Source organism: Epinephelus lanceolatus, chromosome 18 (assembly GCF_041903045.1).
Source record: "Epinephelus lanceolatus isolate andai-2023 chromosome 18, ASM4190304v1, whole genome shotgun sequence".
Classification (NCBI taxonomy): Eukaryota; Metazoa; Chordata; class Actinopteri; order Perciformes; family Serranidae; genus Epinephelus; species Epinephelus lanceolatus.
The window spans coordinates 13704045-13728263 of record NC_135751.1 but is presented as its reverse complement, the minus strand read 5'-3'; the positions used below and the strand labels follow the sequence as shown (position 1 = coordinate 13728263).

The following is a 24219-nucleotide window of genomic DNA, read 5'->3' as shown; positions in this document are numbered from 1 at the left end:
CTAGTGTCATTATTTTGCGCGTCACCTGCCTCTGGGATGCCGTTCAGTGGGTCCGATTCATCCACCTTTTCATGTGGTGACGCAGACATTTCTGCAAAACATAAGAAATTAACTTCATTACTAAAATGACTTTTAAGTGAGTAATGTACAAATAAGGGCTGAAAAGAAAAGGAAAGTTTTAGGATTAGTCTGAGTGGCCGCTTTACGGCTTTGTGTTTGTTCACAGTTGATAGAATTGTTTGTTTTCCAAGATAAAGAAACATGTAAGGAACTGGTTTTACCCTTTGTGTAAGGGCAAGCCCCGCCTAGGTAAATGTTTAGTTAATTAAAATTTGTATACTTTAACGTCCTAGGTGAGGAACACATGTTTTGAATTTAGAATATTGTACAGAAACAATAGGACAAACTTTCAGTGCCCACACAGATTGTATTTGGTCTTTTCTCTTCTCTTCTATTTGTGTTCCTGTTTACATTCTGAAAATAATAACCCGATTACTGACTCCATTTAATGTCACAATGCCACAGTCTGACCTGTATAAGGCACATTCTGCCAAAACACAGCTGGAAACCCTGATTTTTTATGACTGTTAATACAGTGACAAAACCCCCAAAGAGGCATGGTTTTGTTAAAGTGTATACTTATTTAAAATCACAATGATGACAAAGCCAGAATCACCCGGTGTAATTAGGGTGCCAACATGGCCCACAGGGAATATAAGGTGTTTAAAAGGTTTTTCAAAGGTTTGAACTTGATCTCCATGTGAATAACGCTTTACTTCCCTGTACTGACTGCCCGGGTGGTGGAAACTGCTGCTGTGATTTATGCTATAAACAGAGGTATGTGTTCTAAAGTTGACCTTCCGGTCCCTGTTTACATTGTATTAATAAGGTTTGATGTTTTTACCATGAGCAGTTTGACAAGACAACCCCACATAAATGTTTTCCTACAAGTTGAAACATGTTCCTCAAAAATATTCACCCAGTATGTTCTCTCTAGTGAGCATGGGAATTTCTCTGAAGTGGGTATTTCCAACAATAAACAGAAAGTACCCTTTGGATGGCGTAACACGGGGCAGAGTGGTAAGTGTTTCTCAGAAAAGAAAACAAAAAAAGCTTGACAAACTTGTATGATCACACTTAAAAAAAATGTTAAACTTCCCGCTTGGCTGGCAAGTTGTCATGGCGACATGATATGAAATGTAGTTAATCTTATCTCTGATTTGGTCAAAGCACGGTATGCAGCACGCCAGTGTACTCTGCATGTTTGTTACTTTGGGAAAATGCATAAGCAGGGAGCTGGACTGGGTTAGTCATGTATTGCTGCACAGGCCTGTGAATCATTTGTAAAAGGTGGTTCTCAAAGACAAAGAGCTTTTAAAACTTAAATAAAAAGATCAAATTGACCGAAATATAGACTTTTAAGACAGTTAAACCTCATTTAAGGGTTAAAATCTTTCTTTAAAGTACAAACCTGATCAAATATAAAAGGCACTGTTCCTCAATCTGGAAACACTCCTTCAGTGAAACAAGTGATTTCTCAGTTAGTCCAGATTCAAAGTGATATTAAAGTCTCAGTAAAATGTGTTGTCTTCTTGTCCCTTAAACAAAATTCCAGTTCAAGGCGACAGCTGCCACATGAAGCTTCTTCCTTTGGATATGATGTTTTCTGTTAAGATTTCCACACGTGGTCATCCAAACACCACAGCTGACATTGTAGTCCAAAAGACAACAGCTCTGCAGCCCAACCTGTCCCTGTGAAACCCCAGTGCCATATAAGTTGTTGAATGACAGGACTGCGAGCCAGGAGTGAAACTCAGTGTGAAACTTCCACGCCCATCCTGTGCAGGCTCTTGCCTTCTTTTCTGCCTTGCCCTCCCACGCACAGTCGTCAAACCCTTTGGTTCACTCTGCTACATTAGTTCTCATATTCTGTGTAAATGCAAGTTGGGCTTCCTCTCTTCTTCGTTCGTCACAGTTGTCACATACAGTACAGTGCAACAACCCTCCCCTCACTTATTTCCCATGCAGCATTCCAGAGGACTTGGGAAAGGTGTGTCAGCACTTGTATCGCCTCGGGGTGAAACAGCCACAGATTCCAAGCGACCTCACTGTCTTCTAAATTTATCTTGGAAAAATAAACAGGTTTTACATTTTTATCTTTCATGCAACAGCTCATTAGCTTTTTGCCCCATCACAGCATCTTGTTTCACTTTGAAACTTACACTCTTCTCTTGGGCTGAACAGTTTTCTTGTTGTGCTTCACAAGAAGTAGTTTTTCTAGTCTCCTGCCATCCCTCTGCTCTATGACCCAGAGATAAGAAATATTTACTCTCCTTGGCTGAGTGACTGATGACTACCTGACTGCATTTTTGTAGAGCTGACGCTACCTGTTGGACACTCTACCAGTCATCACAGACAGCTGAATCTTTCCTCATTGTGGAAAAGGTGCATGGCATCAGCTGTGGCTCACATGCTCATTATTAATTATTCATCATCATGACAGGTGCACTCCTCTGTGTTTAAAGAAAGTAGAACAAAGATAAGTGACACCCTCGGAGCAACAAGTACAAAATTATTCTCAGAAAATGTGTTTTTTAGCTGTGGATGCACGTCAGACCTCAGTGAATTGGGATCTTTTAATCTTGTTACGACTGATTTTGTGTTGCAACTGCAAAAACAAACTCACCTCGTCTTGCATCTGTAAATTTCTGGTGCTTCCTCAAAGTAATAATAAAGTTTGGTCATTCTAATGAGAGTTACAAGGACTGATGGAGATGTATGATCTAAATGTGTTGGCTTAAACAAACAGGATGCTCAAAGAGGGTCATGAACATCATAAAGGCAGGTCTCTGACTCATGCCAGCGGTCATCTCTTTGCTCTTCAATCTTCCAGCAGGAAGTATACAGGAACATCCTTACTCAACACCATGATTCATTAACAGTTTCTTAACGGGGCCATCACTTATGAATATAAATATAAATTAATAAATTAATGTAAATGACCACAGCTCAAAAACTGTATCCCTCCATTTCCTCCCTATCACACCCCGCTCCCCCAGCCTCGTCTGTACATAAGATCCAAGCATGACAATGTTAGTTGATTTGTGTGGGTTAACCTCTTTGGTCCAGACTAAGAATATTTAACATCTTTTGGATGGATTACCATAGCATTTTGTAAATATTCATGTTTCCCAAAAGATGAATCATACTAGCTTGGTAATCTCCTGACTTTTTCTCTAGGGCAGTGATACTCAACTTATGACCCATGAGACAAATTTGGCCTGCGATAGGGTGCCTGGTGATTTGCCAACCACTTTGTAATTCACAATGAAAATAAAGTGATTCATGGGATTTTTTTTTGCACTTTTGTTGTATTGCAGTCCTCCCCTCTCTCTCCTTTCATATCTGTTTCTCACTATAAATAAAGCATGAAAAATGTCAAAGAAACACCCCTGCATAAGGACAGCACAGTCCAATGGTTGAAGACACAAAATTTCTTAATTTTTTATGTATGTATGTGTATATATATGTATATATATATATATATATATATATATATATATATATATTTATATATATTTGTTCTTCCTGTGGACACTGAGGTCCTTGGATGTGTGTGTGGAGATGTTGACCATGTTCTATCACACAGTGGTGGCCAGTGCACTACTTTATACTGGAGCTTGACAGGCAAAAACACCAAGCCTTTGGTAAAGGTGGTTAAAAAGGTTGGCTCAGTGCGCGGCAGGAGACTGGACCCACTAAGAACTGTGGTGGAGAGGGGCACATTGAACAAACTGAAAGCTATAATGGACAATAGCAGACACCCTCTCCACAGCCTCCTGGAGCGACAGAGGAGCAGCTGCAGCAGTCGGCTCATCTCACTGCTTGCAGAACAGAGCATTTCAGGGGATCCTTCGTCCCCACGGCAATAAGACTGTTTACCATCTCCTGAATCCAGTCACACACACACACACACACACACTAACACACTAACACACATCACCTTAGCCACAACTGGCTGGGCTGTGGAATGGATAATTTTATTTTAATTTAATTTCTATTTATGCAGTTATTTTAACTTATTTTATTTTCTGTCTATTTTAATACCACTGTGTTCCAAAGAAACTAGTAGGCAACAACACTCACAAAAGACTAGAGTCAAAATCTATGTTTTAATAGGGCAACACACTAACCCTACCCCTATTAAAACATAGATTTTGACTCTAGTCTTTTGTGAGTGCTGTTGCGTACTATAACAGGGATAACTGAAGTTCTATTATTATTTATTATTATTTTCTATTCTATTCTAATTAATATGATTATTTGTGTGTGTTAATTTGTCAGGTATCTTACTGACACACAGTTTCACAGTCTTGTCAATACTGATACGTTCAATACTCATATTTTGCCATGTGGATCTAGGTTACCCATTCTGTGTACATCTATTGGTCCAACCATTGAATATCAAAGACAGACTAACAGATGGATGGAAACCTGTATGAATACCTATCCTTCCCCTGATGTAGAGACCTATAGAATATAGATGGAATTGTATTGAGTTCATTGTGTTAAACAGACTCTTCCGTGTTACTGCTAACAGCTGCCTGTTACAATTAACCCCACCCATGGAGTCCATTGCAGCATTTCACCTCTCAGTGCAATTGTAGAAGAAAGGTAAGTTCAAGAAAAAAACAATAACTGTATATTTGTAGCAGAAATAATAATAATAATGATAATAATAATAATAATAATAATAATAATAATAATAACAATAATATAGCGCTATTCAAAAACTCAAAGACACTTTACAGACATAAAAAAGTGCAGGGAAATACAATCCAATGTGCAAATCAGCAGACAAAAGAGGATAAAAATTACAGACAGGAGTGCATTAGTTATAGACAAGGTTGTAGACAAATAAGGGTGCTGACAATACAAAGTTAGGTGGGTATAAGGGAAGAGCAAGAAGGAAGTAGGATGGATTAAATGGATGTGCATGATTTTAGATTAAAACAAACAAACACGTTTTTTTTTTCATTTCAAACAGTTTTAATAGCATTCAGCCCAAACTGAAATGTGTTTGGTTGTGTCCCGCTCTCCCCTAGGTTATTAGTGCGGCTCTCTGTTCGAAGCCCCGCCTTAAACTCCCAATCAGCCAATGAGGAAGCCCCAAACGGTGAATGCGGAAATAAACACGGAAGTGGCAGCACATTAAAGAAAGGAGAGGACGACACGTAGACTGGGTCAAATACTGAGCCAAAATGGACTTAAACACATTCCAGCGGATATCAGGCTGCAGTATTGTTTGTTAGTGTGGCCAGTTTTTCCGCTCTTAACAGCCTAAATGGAGACAGACAGAGGTGTGGTTTTGGCCACAGAGAGATATGGTAGTGCAGAGTCCTGGAAGTATTTTGCAAAAGATGAAGTGATGGAGAGGAGAAGAGATGGGAGGGAAGGTGAATCAAGAGGAAACTCTATTGTTGGAGTTTTTAAAGTAAGGATTTATAATGTTTTCCTGCACTGCACCTTTGAACAGTTTGTAATCTCCTGCCACAGAAGCTCGCTTGGGTAAAGTCAGATGGCTGAAAGGAGTACTTTATGTTGTTGAATGGCCTCTGATGCTTTCAGATTGTAGAAAGTCCTCTTTACAAATTAGGGTGCATTTGTATGCACATGGAGAACAAAACGCTGTACAGTGATTCACGCTGACAGACAACTGAAAGAAAGCAGAAAGAGACAACTGAGCAACAGTTCAATAACAAGAGAAGAAACCAGCAGTCATTGGTAAAAGAAACCGAAAGCTTAGCATCAAAATGTGTGCAGATTAAGATAGACACTGGGTCATGTTTCAGTGTCAGGCACACAATTATGTCTATAAGACGCTGATATTAAAAGGTGTGTTGCTTTGGCAAAGCTATTACTCAAACTTCATAATAGAAACAGGTTAGTGTAGGGTTATTATTGTTGGAGCTGGGTCAGAGAATATTAGGTAAACATACTGTAGACTGACAAACCACAGTTTAATAACCATGTTCAATCTAAGCAATCAGTAGATGGCAGAGGGCCCAAGGAAAAACAGGTTCCCAAAATTCTTTAGGGCACAGGTGCACCGTTGTGGTTTAATAATAATTAAGGTTTCACATGCACCTTACTGAACTGAAAACAAATTCAAAATCAAAGTTCAAACAGTGTTCTCCCCTAACATGTTTCATTGTGGGGTCATCGACTAAATGGGGGAATTCAAATGTAGGTAATACATTAGATGTCTGAATTATAGCGTTTTTATCTGTTAAAACTTTGGCTGCACAGTATATCGCTTTTTTAATCGTCATCGCACTTATCAACTAGCACAATAAACACATCACGAAAGACTGATATGTCGCATTCAGGGATTTTTTTCGGTAGTTAAATAGGAATATCAGTTGAAAGCTGCAATTAAATATGTAACTTGCTCATACACTCCCCCCCTTAACTCACATTTTAACATTTTATTTCAGACTGTCTTCCTGCCTCAAGGCTATCCAGAGAGCGTCAGTGATGACTACTTACAGTACCAGTTTTGGGATACTTTGCAGGTACAGTAAATGATGCACCAAAACTATAAAGATAATACATATATCCAGACTGAAACTCTCCCCTCACACTCTCCCCTCCCTCTCTCAGGCATTCTCCAGCTCTCTGTCAGGGACTCTGGCCACTCAGGCTTCTCTCAAAGGTGTCGGTGTTGGAAACCAAGAGGCGACAGTCGCTGCAGCCACAGTTACCTGGATACTGAGAGGTGTGATCCCTTAAAATAAACTGAAAATGTACATTTATACTTGCATGGTTAGTGCAAACTAATGTTTCCCATGCAGATGGAACTGGTATGTTGGGAAGAATTCTCTTCGCCTGGCATAAAGGGTAGGCTCATTGTTTGGTTACTGTACAGTGCATCAAAATTTTCGGAGTTTTAAATCAGTGTACAGGTACTCGCTTCGATTTCACTGACTGAAACTCCTGTTCACAATCAGTTTCTTTGTCTTTGTTCCAGGAGTAAACTGGACTCTGAGGCCAAAAAATGGAGGTATGCATTATGCACAAGCACTGAATTTAAAATTACATGGTCAGTGTAGTCATTATCATGAACCCATCTGATGTAATAAATGATTTTTTTTACCAGACTTTTTGCTGATGTCCTCAACGACATTGCCATGTTCATGGAAATATTGGCTCCATACTTTCCTGCTTTCTTCACCCTGATAGTGTGTACTGCAGGGGTATTCAAGGTAAAAAAAAAAAAAAGCAGCACATTATATGGGCACACATATTCACCATTAACTAGCTGCTTGTTAGCATGCATAATAGTAACTTATTGGCTCTTTATTAGTCCTTATAAAGCACTTATTAATGCCTTATTCTGCATGACCATATCCTACAAGGCCACTAAGAGCTTCCCCCCCATAACCTCCTAATTACTGCTTATTAATACTAAGTAAGGAAGCCGTTGTGCATGAATTACGATCTCAACATGCCTGCTCAGTGTAGGCCTTATAAGGTGGTATTACAGCAACAATAGTCATTCTCCCTTAATAGTGTCCAAATAACTCTAAATTAAGTCTTTCTAACTCAGAATATGTTCCCTATTCTAAAGTGACGTCTTGCTCATAACTTATTCACTAATAGTTTGACACACAGTTGTTTCCTCATCACATAATTTACAGACCCTGTTCTTAAAGGAATACTTCACCCACAAAATGACAGTATGTGTATCAGAATTCATGAAGAAAATGTTTTTCTTACATGCCTCCATGGAGAACAGCGAACATATTGATCGATTGCAAACAGCAATCTAACAGCAAAAATATATCAAAACATCTGTTTACAAACTCTCATCCAACTTTTGCAGTTTAATCAAAGTCTCATTTATCCAGTCATTTGCTTAGTATTTCCCAAACACATGCATTTTGCTAAAACCTTACTACTCAAAACTAAACTAAATGTTAAAATGATCAATACTCTCTTCAAAGCTAGGCTCCTGCTGAGTTTTGTTATTAGTGCACAGACTACAGACAATGAAACTGAGACTGAAATGGGGTCAAGTTCTTGTCAAGATGCAATTGACTGACTCTCTAAATATTCTGTTGTTCACCTATTAAACACTTGATACACTTAAAGTTTTGGGCTGCTGGGTATTTACTGATCAATAGAAGTTGACTTGTGTGTGCTGGTCTTCTCCAGTCCCTTGTTGGAGTGGCAGGCGGTGCGACCAGAGCTGCTCTGACTGTTCATCAAGCTCGCAGAGACAACATGGCTGACATCTCTGCCAAAGATGGCAGTCAGGTACTTTTTTGACCTCTGTTTTCCTCAGGCCATGCGTAGAGCAAACCGTGGTAAACAATGTGATTGCATGTGATGAATAACGTTGCTCACAGTTTTGGCATGGAGGGGTATTTCCTGTACCAATCCATGTGATCGGCTATTTTTAATATACCAAAGAAACAAAAAATTTTTAACCATATTAACAGTTTTTGGCTGTGGCATATCACAATATACATAAAGTAGTACAATAGACCTTGTTCACACACAACATTTTAGTTCTTAATAACATTAATAATTTTCACACACACAGGAGACTTTGGTTAATCTGGCTGGACTGCTGGTCAGTTTGATGCTCATTCCCCTCGTCACTGATAATACAATGTAAGTATGGTTATAAAGAACGTATTTAAATTCCCCCAAGAATCTTATGCAGGGACTTATTTATTGAAGAGTCTGTCACATCACGTTCCCCTCTCTCTTTCTGCCCCTCAGACTGACTCTCAGCCTCTTCTTCCTCTTCACCGTCCTCCACCTCTTTGCCAACTACAAGGCTGTGCGTTCAGTCGTCATGGAAACCTTCAACGAGGCGCGGCTTTCGATCGTGCTGCAGCAGTACGTGAGAGATGGACAGATCCTGAGTCCACTAGAGGCCAATCAGAGAGAACCAGTTTTCTTTGGTGAGAATCGTGAATTTGCTGACAGTTTAATTTCTTCATGAGTAGCTATCAGCGTTTGGACACAATTAATTCTGTGCATTCAAAATGTATGTTTTTTTTCCCAGAGTTAAGGAAAACGGTGCCAATCAGACTTGGAGTGAGGCTGCAGGAGGTTGTACAAAGGTAATTTCATGAACCATTTTGGTAACATGATGAATAATTATACAAAATACAAGTTCAACAATTTAATTTTGCCTGTTTTGTAGCCCAGAGGAACTGAATTTGGCTTTGAAGGAAAACAACATGCCTTACATATTAGGAGTACGTAATGGTATGTCATCTTCCGTCTTCCTCCACAGAAATACAATGTGTTCAAGAGCCATATAAAATACTTTGAGTGTTTTTTTTAAAAACTCAGCTGTGTTCCTCCCAGGCTGCGTCTGTGTTTGTTTGGGACCAGAGGCATCGGTGCGTGACGAAATCAGAGCGATGTGCCAAGCTGTGTGGCTCAGCAACACATTGAGCCCTCCAACCCAACAACAGCAAAGTGAGCCTTCACCTCCATTCATTTACTGACTTCACATTATTAAAGGGGCTCTCCTCTGTGACACAAAATCTTACTTTATTTTAGGTCCCTGGGAAATTGTGCACGAAAGTCACAAGTTGATGGACAAAATTTTCAATCCATTTCTCAAAGGTGAACACTCACAAAGCTGTTTAAACCTACCAATCACCAACTTAAACTAGAGGTTGTGTTTTTTTACCGATAGAAAACGTGATTGTTGCTAATATAATTTCAGGTGTGGAAGCTGCTGGATGGGACGTAAAACGAACTCTGCTGGACTGGGATGAGTGGAGGGTTGAATGGAAAACAAAAACTAACTGAGCTGTGAAACGTTTGCAGCCATTCCACATTGTTTATATCACTTTTTTAAATGCTAATAAAACAGTGATACTTTTTCAGTATCCTCATTTGATTCTCTTTTTTTTCAAATCTCAATATGTATGGTACAAGGAAAGAAAAAAATCTATATTTGTATGGGAATACTTTGATTTTTACAGGCATAATAAAATTAAATGCTGAATGAAGTGACTTGCTCCACGTTTTTGTTTTTCTTTCTTTCTTTCTTTCTTTCTTTCTTAAACTGTACACGACATTGCATTTACCTGTCTACAAATGTGTCATACAAAAAAACAACCTGACTGACAGCCCTTCTATCTGTTATCCACGAGGGGGCGTTGCAGAGCATAAATGCGAAATTAACTCGCCACGAAGAAGAAGAAACGACATCCGTTGGTGAAGTTGTTTCTATGATTTTATCAAGTTAGCAGGATTTTCCCGCTTTCTCAATTTACAAATGCCGTTGAATTTTTTCTTTAACAGGGTTTGATACAAGTAACGCAATACTATATTTTGATATACTGCCGAATACTATATAATTGTTAAGAATTATTTCACGGCTTGTTGTTACTCTTTTTTTCAAACACGTCCTGAGGCTATTTCGAAAATTCTGGCCGGATGTTGCGTTGTATTGACGCTAACTTGACTGGACCCTTCAACAACTTAAAAAGAACTAGCTTGTGTGTTTGCAAACTGAACGAAATTGTGAACTAAATGGGAAGGTATACATGTGCCTACAACTGTGAAAGCTCCAGCGAGTCAGATGTGAAGTATTTTAAGTGAGTATTAACATTTATTACCTCAAAATAGGGAATAGCGGGCAGTTTTGTTAACGTTAGTCAAGCTAGCTAACGTAAACATCACAAAAGCAACTTCTTGGTTTTCGCTGGCTGCGTTTTCAAGCTCAGTTTAGAGTTTTAACTACACTTTTTATTTAAAAAAGTATCGGAGATGATTCAGACAACTGTTTTGATAAGTGATTAATCTAAAGTTAAAATACCAACCATTGCTTGGTTTGAGCTTCTCGTTTTGCTACTTCTCTTTGTTTTATTTCATTGCAAGAGTTCAAACTGGAGGCAGTCATGCAGCTAGTATTAAATAGTGGAAATGCACTTCAGCTCACTGTGAAAGTGCATTTTTTTTCTCGCTGAAATAAAGTACAAAAGAATTATCAAGAAACAGGAAATTGTAATACTCCAGTAAAGCAAAGGTATATTTAAATCGTTTGAAGTACAATATGTATAAATACTAAGTAAAGTTAAGGAAATATAGTAACTTTTTACCACTGGTTTCCATAAGACTTGAGACTTTCAGGAAACAAAATGGGCATTTTAGGAGGGAGGAAAGAATTTTGAAATGAATGGCCAATGCAGTGAAATATAGCCTAACAGAGAAGAGAAACAAAATGGACTTTAATCCAGACAGACCTTTTAAAGTATGTTTATTAGTTTTTGGATGTATTTGGCTTATGTCCTTCCCACAAGTAATAAAGTTTGTAAGACAATTTAAAAGCTAAAACTTTATAGAAGTGCAATACTTACTTCCTTGTGCATGTGATTTTTTCCATATAACATTAGGATTTTAGAAAAAGCCTAAAGTAATCTTTAACTATGAATAAATGTCATCAAGAACTAATAGGCAAATAGTACTGGCTTTTAAATGGAGTTCAGTGTTGTAGTTCCCTCACAAATCACCATATTAATAAGGTTTATGCTACTACAGGTTTCCCCTTTACAATCCCCGAAAACTCAAGAAATGGCTCATCAACATGAAGTGGAAGGACTGGACCCCATCTCGCTTCTCTGTGCTGTGCAGCAATCACTTTGAGGACCAGTACATTGACAGAACAGGCAAATGTGTCAAACTCAAAGAAGATGCAGTTCCCACCATATTTTCATCCCCTGGTGACGCACAGAAAAGAAAGGTTTGTAGTTAATGTAGTTATTCAGTATCAGTGGATCATGCTGCCTCATTGAATTGAAAAAGTAGTTTATGAAGAAGACAGTAAAACCCCTTAAAATAATCTTCATCTGTTTGTGATATTCTTTAAAATAAAGATTGCATATGCAATTACTGTCACTGTTTCCCCAATGTAGGCTTCCATCAACCCAAGAAGTAAAAGAAACAAGGTGAGAGCATATTGTATTGATATTTAACTTAGGCTATAGTTACATGATTCACTTGTCATTTTCGCAAGCTAGTTTGATCATATTCTGTACTTATAAAACATTGTTTGCTCAGGGAGATATTAACAAAGGCACTTTATTGTCAACCCAGCCACCTGCTTCCTCACAGACAAGTCCAGCTCAGTCTCAGATGACCACTCCTGCCACAGCAAAGAGAAAAGTCCAGAACAAAGAGCCCAGCCAGACAGAAGAAGAGCCTGCAGGGTATGTGACTACAGACAGGGAAGTTTCTTGACCTTCCACTGTCACTGCTATCAGCCCTCAGTGTTTTTTCCCTTACTGTGTTGACATAAAGTTTCTCTGTAATATCGTACAGACCTGGCCTCTCTTGGACCATGCTGATCAATTATGGGCGTGTCATTTTTTTGTTTTGCTCATCCTACTGTCATTATCTCACTGATTCCCTAAGTTGATCAGCCAATCAGAAAACTCTAAACAACCATGCTGACAAGTGACATGGATGTAGATACGTAAATCTGTCAACTCAGTTTCGGTGTACATTTCTACTGTCACACTGCAAGTGATTATATAAAGTCTGTATGGTATAGGTTTGTGCGTGTAATCATAACGTTTCAAAGACTAAACATGAACACGTGGACTTCTGCCTCTAAACTTTGTTATACAAGTTTATGTAAATGTAAGTTTCATGGCTGCAAGCCTAATGTTTCGGGAAGGTTTTGTACACAGATCTATGTAAGGTAAACAGGATTAGCAAGAGAGATGTTGTTTATCCTCTGACTAACCAGTTTTTTTAGAGTTCTGCACAGTGAGACAATTATCAGTTGATCTGTCAATTATTCTTCTGATTGGCTTTGTCTATCAAAGGCCAGAAAGTAGTTTTAAAATGCCCCTTTTCAATTTCCCAAAGCTCAAGACAGTGTCTTTAGATTTCCATATATGAAGTTTAATGTCACATAAAACAAAGAAGAGCAGCAAATCCTTGTATTTCAAATGCTGTAACTCCAGAATATTGACTAATTGATTAATATATTAATTGTGACTTGTCTAGAATTTATTGCACACCTAACCTGAACCCAGGTGATTAGTTTTATCTTCACACGTTGTGATGCTCTATTACAAGTATATAAGTTCTATAGGTATTGGATAAATTCTTGCATTATTTTGATTGTCTGCATCAAAGGAAGTAACAAGCAGTTTCTGTCTGAACCAGATTTCAGTATAACATTTTGCATTCGGTTTGTACCGTTTTGGATTGTTGCCTCTTTAACGTGTTGACCTTTTCTGATTTTATGTTTAGAGACAAAGACCCAAAAAAGTCAAATGACAAATGGAGGATTATAGTGGATGAAGGGTTGATGAAGATAGAGTCATTTCCACATTTCTTCCATGGAGATTATTGTGCACCTCGGGTAAGCGGTACTATTTTGTGATATCATTATTTTTGTTCATCTTAAGCATAAATTATGGCAATTATGATATGACATTGGGCTAATCAAAAGTCTTTTGTTGTATGATGTTTATTTTTATTATTGCACATTTTTATCAAATACTGTTATGTTACCCAAGTTGTAATTTTTGAAACTCGCCAACAGGATATTCAGTGGGCTCCAGATGATAATTTTAATGTAAGTTGTTCTCATGATTGTAATCTACAATATTTGTCTTTTGTACTTTGACTTCTGCGATTATGAGGTATTTTAATCAAGTGCTCTTCTGTAACGTTCACAGACAGAGTGTGAAGATCCTGAAAAGGTCATAGAGGTAAGTTACAACAGGATTATCTGAGTGCACTGCAACATTAAATACAAGCTAAACCTTGTGGGATTCTTACTGTATTCACATTGTATTTCTGATGGCAGGTGAAAGAGCCGTGGCAGTGGCTTGGTCTGGATGTCAGAGGACCGCTGCCCCAAACTCTCAACGGACACAAATACATTTTGACTGTGACAGACTACTACTCCAAGTGGGTGGAAGCTGTGCCAATGCAGTCGTGCCTCCCTTCAGATGTGGCACAGCACATCACCAACATCATTGCCCATTTTGGATACCCGCTCAGAATCCTCTCCAGACTGCCTCATGACATAGTCCACAAAGTGAGTGCTTTGCTGATTGAACTGCTCAGGTTTCAGACCGTTCTGAATATTCTGTTTCCAACGTTTTTTTTTCTTCTTTCGTGACAAGCTGCTGTCAACTCATGACAGATTAAATGGTCATCTGCTTCAGTCATGCTACTGCAAGTGTTTACATTACATAGCCTACCCTGCTACATGTAGCTACATGCTACCATCAGATAATCATGTAATCTTGGTTGCTGATGTTGTTAATTTCTCCCCGATTTTGGATAACATTCCTCCTAGAACATGCCTGATTATAAAGATTTTGGTTTTAGAAGCTTTTATTGGTGACTTTTCACCATAAAAAGTGCCGCTATACTCTGTTACACTTATTCCCCAACTGCAATTATGGTGCAGAGATGCTGAGATACATAAGACTCAGAATCACTGACCAATTAGAGCAGACTGGGCTTTATTGGGAGGGGGCTTAGAGAGACAGGGGCTAACATGGAGTGTTTCAGACAGTATGAGGAAAATAAAGTGTTTTTTGAACATTAAAGCATGTAAACATGTTCCAGTAGAAACCGAATATGTCCCCTTTATGACTAGTAAATAGCCTTCAAATCAAAATACAATACAAGACAATCTGAATTTCAGTCTGAAATCCTGGAAAACCAACCAAAGATGCTTTTTATAAGCCAGAGACTGTCATTGAACATTCAATTAAAAATTGAATGGATATAGTGGTATACTGTACATGCACAGTATTTATAACCCCCAAAAGACTACAACTATGCTCGCAGGTTGTAAACATGACAGGGTTTTTCCATCTATCTTATATAATGTAAAAGCAGCTTAAGATTTGTTGTTGTTAAATAATGACAAAATAACAAAATAATTGTCATTTTAACTTAGTTAAAATAACGATGTGTTTGGGTCTCAATATCCAGTTCAACAGTAGACATGTAGCTGAGAATATGGACATAAAACTCCAGGGACCAGTTAAGCTTTTCAGAAAGGCTGAAGAATTAAAATTCCACTGAGTAAGAGATGTTAGTGGGACAGATGCTAGCAAAGAGTGGGGGTGGGATTTAAGCTTGCTGCATAATGCACATTTTTGTGTCTCACAAAAACATACTGTGTGAATGTATCCCTATGCTAGATCAACAGAGAACTGAAAGAGCAGCTGAAGGTCACCGTCGCTCTTGTCATCTATCATCAACAGACTGGCACCGTGGATCTGGTCACACAGCAGCTAATTGACAGGTCTGTACAGTATCCCAGTCAATATGTGTTCTCGTATCAATATATCTGCACTGCACTGATGCCTCTTCTAGCTCATGTTGGCTAGTCAGCCAGAGCAGATGAGCATGAAAAATACAGTCAATCAAGAAATGAGCACAGAGGTCAGGTGTTTGTACAAAACTGAAATTGTCGCTCTTCTCAGCAGTGCCAACGTATATCCTGTGAATTTTTCCTTTTAAACTGATAAATGCATTAAGGACACTCCTGTAGCTGAAATATCTCTCATCATGACTACATGTTTTCTTTCCGCTGCTCCCCAACAGGATGGTAAGTGATCTAATAGAGGAGCATGCAGCTGACTGGGATGTCTACCTGCCCGCCAAGGTTTTCAGTCTGTGTTTCAAAGAGCATTCAAAGACTAAGGAAAGGCCCTTCTCCGTGCTCTGCTGTACAGGACTGGAGCCCATCAAATCCCCCAGAGGACTGAATGTAAGTCTAGGTTTTGGACTTTTGAATTTTGATGAGCCTTTGTTTTTTATATACTGTAAAATGACTCTGGTGTTCTTGCCTCTCTGTCCCATAGTACGCTTATTCCAAGATCCGAGAGAGTGCTTTCGTCGTTAGATAGATATTTAAAGTTTATTTGGTGAGTTGAACATATTTTAGGTTTTTGTGTGTAAGTTCATCATACTTGAATGTTGTGTTCTTCTTCATGGTGTCTTGAAATTTGTGGAGTATATTGGCATTTTCACAAGGTGTTTTACAGAAAGAGAAAGTTGGTGTATTGAAAACATCTCAGATAAATTTTCTAAATTTTCTTGTCTCACTCAGTATTATTTTTCAGGTCGGCTGATGTGGAAATGAAGCTGGGCTTGGTTTCCTTGACCGAACCAGGGAGGAAGCGTAATTTTCGGCCATGGGAATTTCTTTGATTGTGTGAATGATTGTCAAGGGAAAAATGCTGGAACTCTCCAGTACTTCATGGACACAGTGGGAATACAGTGACCCTGATAGCTTAATCAGGATGGTGACATTGTCGACTGGACGGGTGTGGCAAATACCTGTAGATTTCTACAGCATCCTCCACTTTCCAGAAACTTAATATCATTTTCAACTAGTTCAGTCCATGTTTTGGCTTTAACCCATTTTTTTGTCCATCAACTCAGTAGAATATTGTGTTGAAATACTAAAAAACATCACAGTGTGCAGTTTGGCACCAGAGGGAATGTCAAGTTCCTGACAAAGTAAATGCAAGTCTTAAACAGTCTGAGTAATGACCAAACGTTTAGAGTGATGATGTTAGTTTTGTGCTTGAGCCATATAAGTCTGATGGATATAACATTGTTATGCTTTACATCAGGATTTTTTTTTCACTTTGTAATCTGTCCCCCTTTTTCCAATGCCTTTAAGTTATATTTTTTGAGAATAGTCCAGGCAAAGTTAAGGCCGCTGTGCCTCGTTGTTGTTTAATATGTACAGAATGTAAAACATGTAAATAAACTTGCTTTAAATAGTAAGTGCTTTGATTAAGCATGCAAGAAGCAAATTAAGACTGTGAAAATACAGCAGCACATATTGAACCATGGCGTGTTTTCAACTATTTTAATGTGTTCCATGTTGGTTTTGACAAATGATCGGTGCACATGTGCAGTATGTAAGGCATCTGCAGCAGAAGAATCACATCTGTTATATTATGTCTGAGTTGCATCTGCAAAGGCAATAAATTGGAGCCTCTTTGTTTACAGATTACAGTCTTATGGTAATAAAAATCTGCACCTAATTTAAGTCTTTTTTAAAAAAAATTTTAAGAACTATAAATTGTATGACAAGTGTGTCTATCTATGTATGCTTTAGATGATTTTACATCTTTCTATAGTTTTTTCTTCCGTTTATAGTGACCGCTGCCCAGCCAGCAAAGCCACAATGTCACATATACGTCACAACTGGATAAACAAACCTTGATCTTCCACAGCTCGTAGCACCTTACTTGATTTGTGTCTCTCAGCTGCTGTCAGCTCAGCTGTCCCACTCAGTGCGGTGACAGCTGCTATCAGGCTGAGAGGAGGAAGTGTGTCCTCCCACGTGAAAGAACCAACCAGTGAGAAGAAAACACCTGTTTGTTTCAGCAGGGAAGGAGACATGATGAAGGTTTATAATTGGTCTGATGGTGAAACTCTGTTCAGTGTGTTAAAATGGTTTTGATCCTGCAGAGGTGTACTGCTGAGCTCAAAGGGAGGTGTGAGGCTTTATGAAAAATCATATCTCGACAAATACGTTTTTGGTTGAATTGTGCTGGTATATTTGCTGCCACGTAAAACTGTGAGATTGTGTATCCTAACCAAAGTATCAAAATTAGTTCATTTACTAGCTCATGTAGACGTTAAAGGGAAGGAAAGAGGAACATCAATTTGCCCCATATGGATTTATAGCAAGTTGAGTTGCCAATACCAGAAATTAAGGCAGAGAACAAATCTTTAATTTGGAATTAAGTAAAGTCACTTGGGCAAAGGTTATGGGATGGAGAGCTTAAGAGGAGGGCATCTGTATCAGATCCAGCAAGAAGTCGGAGTGGGAAGGTCACTTGGGAAAAGTAGAAAAGAACAATATTTGATTTAGACTGGGATATACTAAACTACCTTATTGTAAAGTATCTAAGTCTGCAATCAAATGGAGACTGTGGATCATGTCGTGTTTTTTGTCCTAAATATAAAAGTTAAAGACAGTAACTGTTTAAGAGATTAAACCAGGGTTGTCAAGGCCATTTAGGTCCATGGGCAACATACAGCCCAAGTAGATCTTAATTGTAGAATTGTAGAATAACCTATAAATATGAGTACATTCTGGAAACATGCTTTTACAAAACAGATGACAAACAGCCTTGGATATCTTAAGACAAATAAGTGTAATTTCAATAATTGATCCCCCCCACATTCAGTGAGTCTACTATTCACATGTGCATACATGTCCACTCCTGTGTATTAAAACTGGCATCACCAAACCTGACTAAAGTGAAAGCTATTGATGAAGCAGGTTAAATAAACCCCTGCTGTACAGCCATTTACAAATAAAATGTTTTGGCAGTGCCTTAGCTGTAGGGTTCCACCAATACTGTTATAACATAGAAGTGTCTGGTACAGCTGCTTATTAACAATATTCTGCACAGTGTTCAATATCTTTAAATGTGACCACAATAAGTATTCATTATTTGAACTGACTGAAATGGGCCACTTACTGTATAACTTGCTCCTGAAACCTGGCACCTCTTGGCCTCCACAAGTGCATCAATATGAGGTGTGAAAAGTAACACAGTGGGCCGGACCAGGCCCTTTGCTGGGCCATTTCCGTATGTTTGACGTCTCTGAATTAAACACACGGACCTTAAAACCAAATTGGCATGATAATAATGTATCAATAACAACAACTTGCCATTAAAAGAAGAATAAAATAAAGAAGTTCATGCACCGCCCCCTGCTGGTTGATTTGGCGGTTGCAGGTGTGGCTGTCTGATGCTGCTGTGATCTCACAGTTGTCGCTGTGCAGTGGAGGCGTTTTTTTTTTCTGCGTGCAACCAACCGCAAGAAATGGTGAGTGAGGAAAACAGATACAGCACAAAATGCAGTGGCCTGTTTACTGGCCAAACCTTACTTAATTAATCATTAAGTCATTCCGTAAGTGTTAAAATGTATGCTGACAGTAGCTGAACCAAGCTTGTCACAAAAAGCGACCACCCAAAAGCTGATGTCTTTGTTTAGCTAACCCTAGCTAATATGGGTTAGCTTCCTTACGTTGGTTAACGTCAACATTGTACCTCAAGCTAGCTAGACATTACTTTATAATGCTCGAATCGATAACAAGGTTAATGGAGGAGGGTCCACACGAAAGGGTACATACATTAACATTATTTTGGATAAGTGACAGCTCAACCAACAAACTTTGCTTTTGATAAAATGGCTAACTAGCCGTGAAGAAGCTAACTAGCTAAAGTTGTCAGTTCGGCTAACGTTATCGTGTATGTAACAACAGAGATTAAAAAAACTTGTGTTAACAGTTTAATGCAGGTAGTTCATCGTTAGGCAAAACAGTGTGTTTAGTAACGTTAAGCGGTGGCTTGGGAGAAGGGGGCACGATTTCCAGACCCAGTTTACTGAAGAAGCTACTTCAGCTAACAGTTGGTTGAACGAGTACCTAGTAGCCACAGCTAAGCTAGCTAGCAGCTGCCGCACCGTGTGTCCTCAAACGCCTCGGTAGAGATTGGCGTGACGTTATTGAGAGGAGCTGTTTGCTTTTTTTATGTAAACCTAACCAGTTTATCAACTAGTTAACTCTCCAAACTGCTGTCACTGTTAGCCTCACCACCACTGCTGCCACACAGCTTAGCCCTGTGGTTATAACCTGGCTAATACAGGCAGTGGAGGTACATAAACAAGAGGCAATCTGCTGCCCAATTTGCTTTAACCTCAGTGAGCAATGGCTATCACTCTATGATTAATTAGAAAGTTAGTATTTACTTAACCTGCATCTTTATGTACCCCCATGTTTACATCTGCCACATGCCTGTCTGCATTAGCATGTGACATTCAAATCTATCAGTACTTTCGGTCAGGGCTTCCCCTGGTTACTTTTGTGTTGTGGTTCCCTGTACTGCAGGTGTTTTGATCAAATCCCGCCCTCAATAAGTTTCACATTAACCCATGCTTTTGCTTCAGTTTGGTCAATAACTGTAAATGCAGTGGTGGAAATTTAACATAGTACATTAACCCAAGTACTTTACAGATTCAAGGTACTTGAACTTGATGAATTTATTATTTTTGCTACTTTATACTTCTCGTCCTCAACATCTTAGGGACAAATGTACTTTTTACTCCACCTCATTTATCTGGCAGCTTTAGTTTCTTTATAGATTATCAACATTCTGCTCCTTTAGTTAAACTTCTTGGATAAGCTAGTAAGTACATTGTCACAACGCCGAAAAACAGTTTTTCCTGACACCATGAAAAGTTGACTTTTTAGAGATGCATGGTTCCCACAGGACAGTGATGCTGCAAACTATTAATGATCTTAGAGATCATTGCTGAAGTTGAAGCTACCCAAAATTATATAACGGCGTTAAAATAAGCACAATTTTAAACATCTGCAGCAGTAAAATGCAACATTGATACCAGCTTTAATCCAAAACATATATACAAGTAAAACACCGACAGGTAACACTTTACTGCCCAATGAGAACTGTTACTTATGCTACTTAAAGTACATTTTGTTGATAACGTTTACATACTTTTGTTTAAGTAAGGGATTGAATGCAGGGCCTTAACTTGTAGTGGAGTATTCTCACAGTTAAGTATTGGTACTTTTTATTTAAGTAAAGGATATTATGTCTTCCACCACTGAGCACTTTATGAAGCTTCTATCTGCTTCTATCCTCTATCCCCTTAGTGGGGCTCATGGGTTTGAAATAGACAGAGATGTTATTATTCAGCATATCTAACTTAAGTCTTGGTTGTTTTTCTAGCTTTGGACAAAACCGATTAAAACACCACAACATGAATGAGTTGTTACAGGGTGAAGTGTGCCTTCAGAGGTTTACTGGGTCATGTTTGAATAAACAGCATTTATAAGGTCAACAATGGACTTATTCTGAAGTGAATACTGGTGGAAGTCATTGGTGTCTCATTTCCACTTTTGTGTTTCTTACTTATCTTATTTCAGGATGTGTTTCTAATGATCAGACGTCACAAGACGACCATCTTCACAGATGCCAAAGAGTCTACCACAGTCTATGAACTGAAGCGCATTGTGGAAGGCATTTTAAAGAGGCCACCTGAAGATCAGAGGCTTTATAAGGTAAATTACATGAAGCAGCTTTCAGATCAGAATTTCTTCTGTTCAGAGAGTTGCTTGGGAACAAATACAGTTATTTATAAATTACCACAACATTTTAACAGACTCTGCACTATTCCATTGTGTGCGCTGTCTGTGAACTTAACTTATCTTAAACAGATCTTATCTGTCTTATCTAATGTCATGACCAGTTAGTGAACTGCATACATATAGCTAACAGCTTCTTGGTTTGTTGTTGTTGCTCACACCCACCTGAGTTATGTTGAGAGCAGTATTGGTATTTACTTTCATACTGTAACACTGTCTGATTAAGGTGAAACGATATGAATTTGTCCACATTCAAAGAATTAGCTATACCATTAAGAGCTGCAACACTTAGTCAACAACTAATCTGCAACTTTTAATAAGAAATTAATTGTTTCAGCCACTTGCAAGCTAAAATGCCACACATTACTTTTGGTCAGACAACACAAGCAAACTGAAGACATCAAAACAGCCTTGGAGAAGCCATAAATGGCAAATCTTTACCATTTCCTTATTTACGTTCTTGACAGTTAATCAAAAACAGTCGGCAGATCAATTGATAATGGAACTTATTTGCAGTCCTAATACCGTTTATGAGTTAGTGAGCCCCAAAGTATCGCTGGTTGTTTTAGAGTGTAGTATTTTTATGGGATTATTTCATCAATGTTATGAAGTGCGTTGTTTTTTTTAGGTTCACTAGAGTACTAAAAATAGACACCCCTGTCTATTTTATCTATAATACACTCTTAATTAAGGTTATTATATCATACTATATGTTGATGTTGCAACATAACATCTTACCATATCATCCACCTGTGAGAAAGTGTTTAAAAGCCAAATGCAGAGCTTGGATGATGTTTTATCATCATGTAATTTAGCCAACAGTTAAATGAGTCTTTCACCATCCAGTTTAAAACTAAACTGACACTGATACAAACTTGTCACAAGTCGTTTTCACAACAGAGAGCACCGTGTGAAACTGATGAGTTCTCACTCATCTCACTGACCTGGCAACTTGGTCTCACAAATCTCTTCAAGTGCTTTGAACACCATCTCTGAAAAGGCTGAAGATGTGCACTGTGTAACATGAAAAATAAAATGTATTGAATGAATAGCTGCTACTTTTATCTTTTTAAAATGTTCTTCACCAGGATGACGTGATGCTTAATGATGGTCAAACTCTTGGAAATTGTGGCTTTACAAATCAAACAGCCCGACCTCAGGCCCCAGCCACAGTGGGATTAGCTTTCCGTTTGAGCGGTAAGTAGTTCACCTTTTAAAAGGCTCCATATTAGACCATTTTCACTTAGTGTTGTTGTCGTGGCACCATCCATTCACTTGTGTTATTTTGAGCTGAGCAGGTTGTTTTGAACTGTAGTAGCTCTGATTTTTTTGTGTTTAGATTTACTCTGTCATGTTGTCACTTTCTCTGTCGTTCCCTCAGATGATTCATTTGAGCAGCTGAGGATCGAGCCTTTCTCCACTCCCCCAGAGCTCCCTGACGTCATGAAGCCCCAGGACTCGGGCAGCACAGCCAACGAGCAGGCTGTACAGTGAGGGAGGGGCCCTGCAAAACTAGAGGGACGCACAGGGGGTCGGAGGGAGGATGCACGGGGGGAGGGAGGGGATTAATTTTGGGAAGTGATGCCTCCGCGGGTGAGTTTTACCTTGCCGACGACAGATCTTCAGCTGGGCATAAACAATTACAAACATGGATTCCCCTTGTTGTAAATGTGATGGCAGGTGCTTCAAAGTGGTTCATTTGTCCTGAAATCAGTGAACGCATGCTAGATAAATTGATAATTTCACACAAGACCCTTCAGAGATACCTGACGGACTTGTCACGACACTGTCAGTCATCCATGGGATTGGTAACGGCTGAACATAAAAAAATTGTACCTCGTATTTAATTAATTCTAGTCTTTATTTGGTGTAAGGTTATTGCTGCCTTACTTGTGTTTTTTATTTTGCTGGCTTAAATGTGGGAGTTGATAAGGCGTGACATTTTTAGGCTTTATGTTTGTGTGTTTCTTTATTAAACTATTACTAGGATTTAACATGTTTTTGGTCTTTGGCCTGGATATGTGTTGCGACAATAGCTAGGAGTTTGTGAATTTCTAAGTTACTATCTGTATTTCAAAAACTTTCGAACAGTATGAATCTGAAATAAAATAGATTCACTTGTTGGCGGGAGATCTGGCATTAAGATGAACATTTCTTGGTACTTAACCAATCAGTAGTTGTAGTTTTCATACTGTAGCTGCTCACAGAAGTTACTGAGACTGACTGCACTCAGTTGTGGGTATCTACAACACATGTAACACTGGCGTGGACCTTGTGTTGAAAATGAAATGTCTGACAGTCAGAGCAGCAATCAAAAATTAAATAATAGTGATTGTTGATTATTTTTTACCTTACTTATGAAGGTGGGGACTAACCAACTTTTCTCTCCAATGTTTGATTGTAGCCAATGACATCTTGGAGATGTTGATGAAATCTTCATGACTTGAATCAGTGGGCCTAAATGTTTCCAGTAAACAGTTTTAAGTTAAACAGGTAGTTTGTTACATGATGAGTTTTGAACTGTGTCTGTGAGTAGTGGGCTGCACATTTGACTCTCTATTATCCAAAAAAAAATCACTGCCCCTTTACATTTAGTTCATGCTGCAATTTGTGTTGTATTATACCCCATTAATACCTTAATACACATTGTTTTTCTAAAATTAAAAATGAATTAAAAATGAACTCATTTGCACATCAGAAAATTCAAATACAACACTGGATCTCACAATCTAGAATAATAAAATTTAAAAACAACAAAACCTCCATTAGTTACAACAGGAAAGTATATTCTGACCTGGGGGTGTTGAATGAAATTGTTGACATTAACATTTGCAAATTGAGGCTGTTAAACAGTGGGACATGATCAAAGTTGCACTTGTAACTGATTTAACATTAAAACAACTGTTTTTCACCCCTGTGCACTGTGGTGTTTTTTTTACGTGTAGTTAGTCAAAGGTAAATGTATTAACACAATATTATATTATGTCGTGCAC

General features: G+C 38.5%; 3 protein-coding genes across 4 annotated transcripts; all 3 read left to right on the top strand.

Annotated features, from left to right (window-relative positions):
• The first annotated feature begins 5189 nt into the window (after window positions 1-5189).
• On the top strand, window positions 5190-10043 carry rusf1 (RUS family member 1). Its single transcript, XM_033644134.2, has 14 exons — window positions 5190-5494; window positions 6498-6575; window positions 6664-6778; window positions 6855-6900; window positions 7031-7063; window positions 7160-7265; window positions 8218-8319; window positions 8609-8679; window positions 8791-8975; window positions 9080-9137; window positions 9221-9285; window positions 9388-9501; window positions 9586-9651; window positions 9755-10043. Exons 1-14 carry the CDS (start codon window positions 5345-5347, stop codon window positions 9838-9840), a joined length of 1275 nt encoding a protein of 424 aa, XP_033500025.2. The 5' UTR covers window positions 5190-5344; the 3' UTR covers window positions 9841-10043.
• A 258-nt stretch (window positions 10044-10301) lies between these two features.
• LOC117267978 (uncharacterized) lies at window positions 10302-17045 on the top strand. Of its 2 annotated transcripts, none has more exons than XM_033644074.2 (12): window positions 10302-10634; window positions 11578-11779; window positions 11952-11984; window positions 12133-12245; window positions 13300-13411; window positions 13595-13627; window positions 13731-13763; window positions 13862-14095; window positions 15219-15322; window positions 15625-15790; window positions 15885-15947; window positions 16146-17045. In XM_033644074.2, the coding sequence occupies exons 1-11, from the start codon at window positions 10570-10572 to the stop codon at window positions 15927-15929; spliced, it is 1140 nt and encodes a 379-aa protein (XP_033499965.1). In that variant the 5' UTR covers window positions 10302-10569; the 3' UTR covers window positions 15930-15947; window positions 16146-17045. The 2 variants fall into 2 exon arrangements, with proteins under 2 accessions (XP_033499965.1, XP_033499964.1); XM_033644073.2 differs by having other exon boundaries at window positions 16133-17045.
• A 1752-nt stretch (window positions 17046-18797) lies between these two features.
• elob (elongin B) lies at window positions 18798-24137 on the top strand. Its single transcript, XM_033645126.2, has 4 exons — window positions 18798-18885; window positions 21008-21142; window positions 22315-22423; window positions 22608-24137. The coding sequence occupies exons 1-4, from the start codon at window positions 18883-18885 to the stop codon at window positions 22718-22720; spliced, it is 360 nt and encodes a 119-aa protein (XP_033501017.1). The 5' UTR covers window positions 18798-18882; the 3' UTR covers window positions 22721-24137.
• Window positions 24138-24219: the final 82 nt, after the last annotated feature.

Excerpts from the sequence above, each read along its gene's own strand:
- rusf1 (XM_033644134.2), top strand. The coding sequence starts at position 5,345 with ATGGAGACAGACAGAGGTGTGGTTTTGGCCACAGAGAGATATGGTAGT. Across the intron at positions 5,495-6,497 it reads CTATTGTTGGAGTTTTTAAA|ACTGTCTTCCTGCCTCAAGG; the intron begins GTAAGGATTTAT and ends ATTTTATTTCAG. Across the intron at positions 6,779-6,854 it reads AGTTACCTGGATACTGAGAG|ATGGAACTGGTATGTTGGGA; the intron begins GTGTGATCCCTT and ends TTTCCCATGCAG.
- LOC117267978 (XM_033644074.2), top strand. The coding sequence starts at position 10,570 with ATGGGAAGGTATACATGTGCCTACAACTGTGAAAGCTCCAGCGAGTCA. Across the intron at positions 10,635-11,577 it reads TCAGATGTGAAGTATTTTAA|GTTTCCCCTTTACAATCCCC; the intron begins GTGAGTATTAAC and ends ATGCTACTACAG. Across the intron at positions 12,246-13,299 it reads ACAGAAGAAGAGCCTGCAGG|AGACAAAGACCCAAAAAAGT; the intron begins GTATGTGACTAC and ends TTTTATGTTTAG.
- elob (XM_033645126.2), top strand. Across the intron at positions 21,143-22,314 it reads AAGATCAGAGGCTTTATAAG|GATGACGTGATGCTTAATGA; the intron begins GTAAATTACATG and ends GTTCTTCACCAG. Across the intron at positions 22,424-22,607 it reads ATTAGCTTTCCGTTTGAGCG|ATGATTCATTTGAGCAGCTG; the intron begins GTAAGTAGTTCA and ends TCGTTCCCTCAG.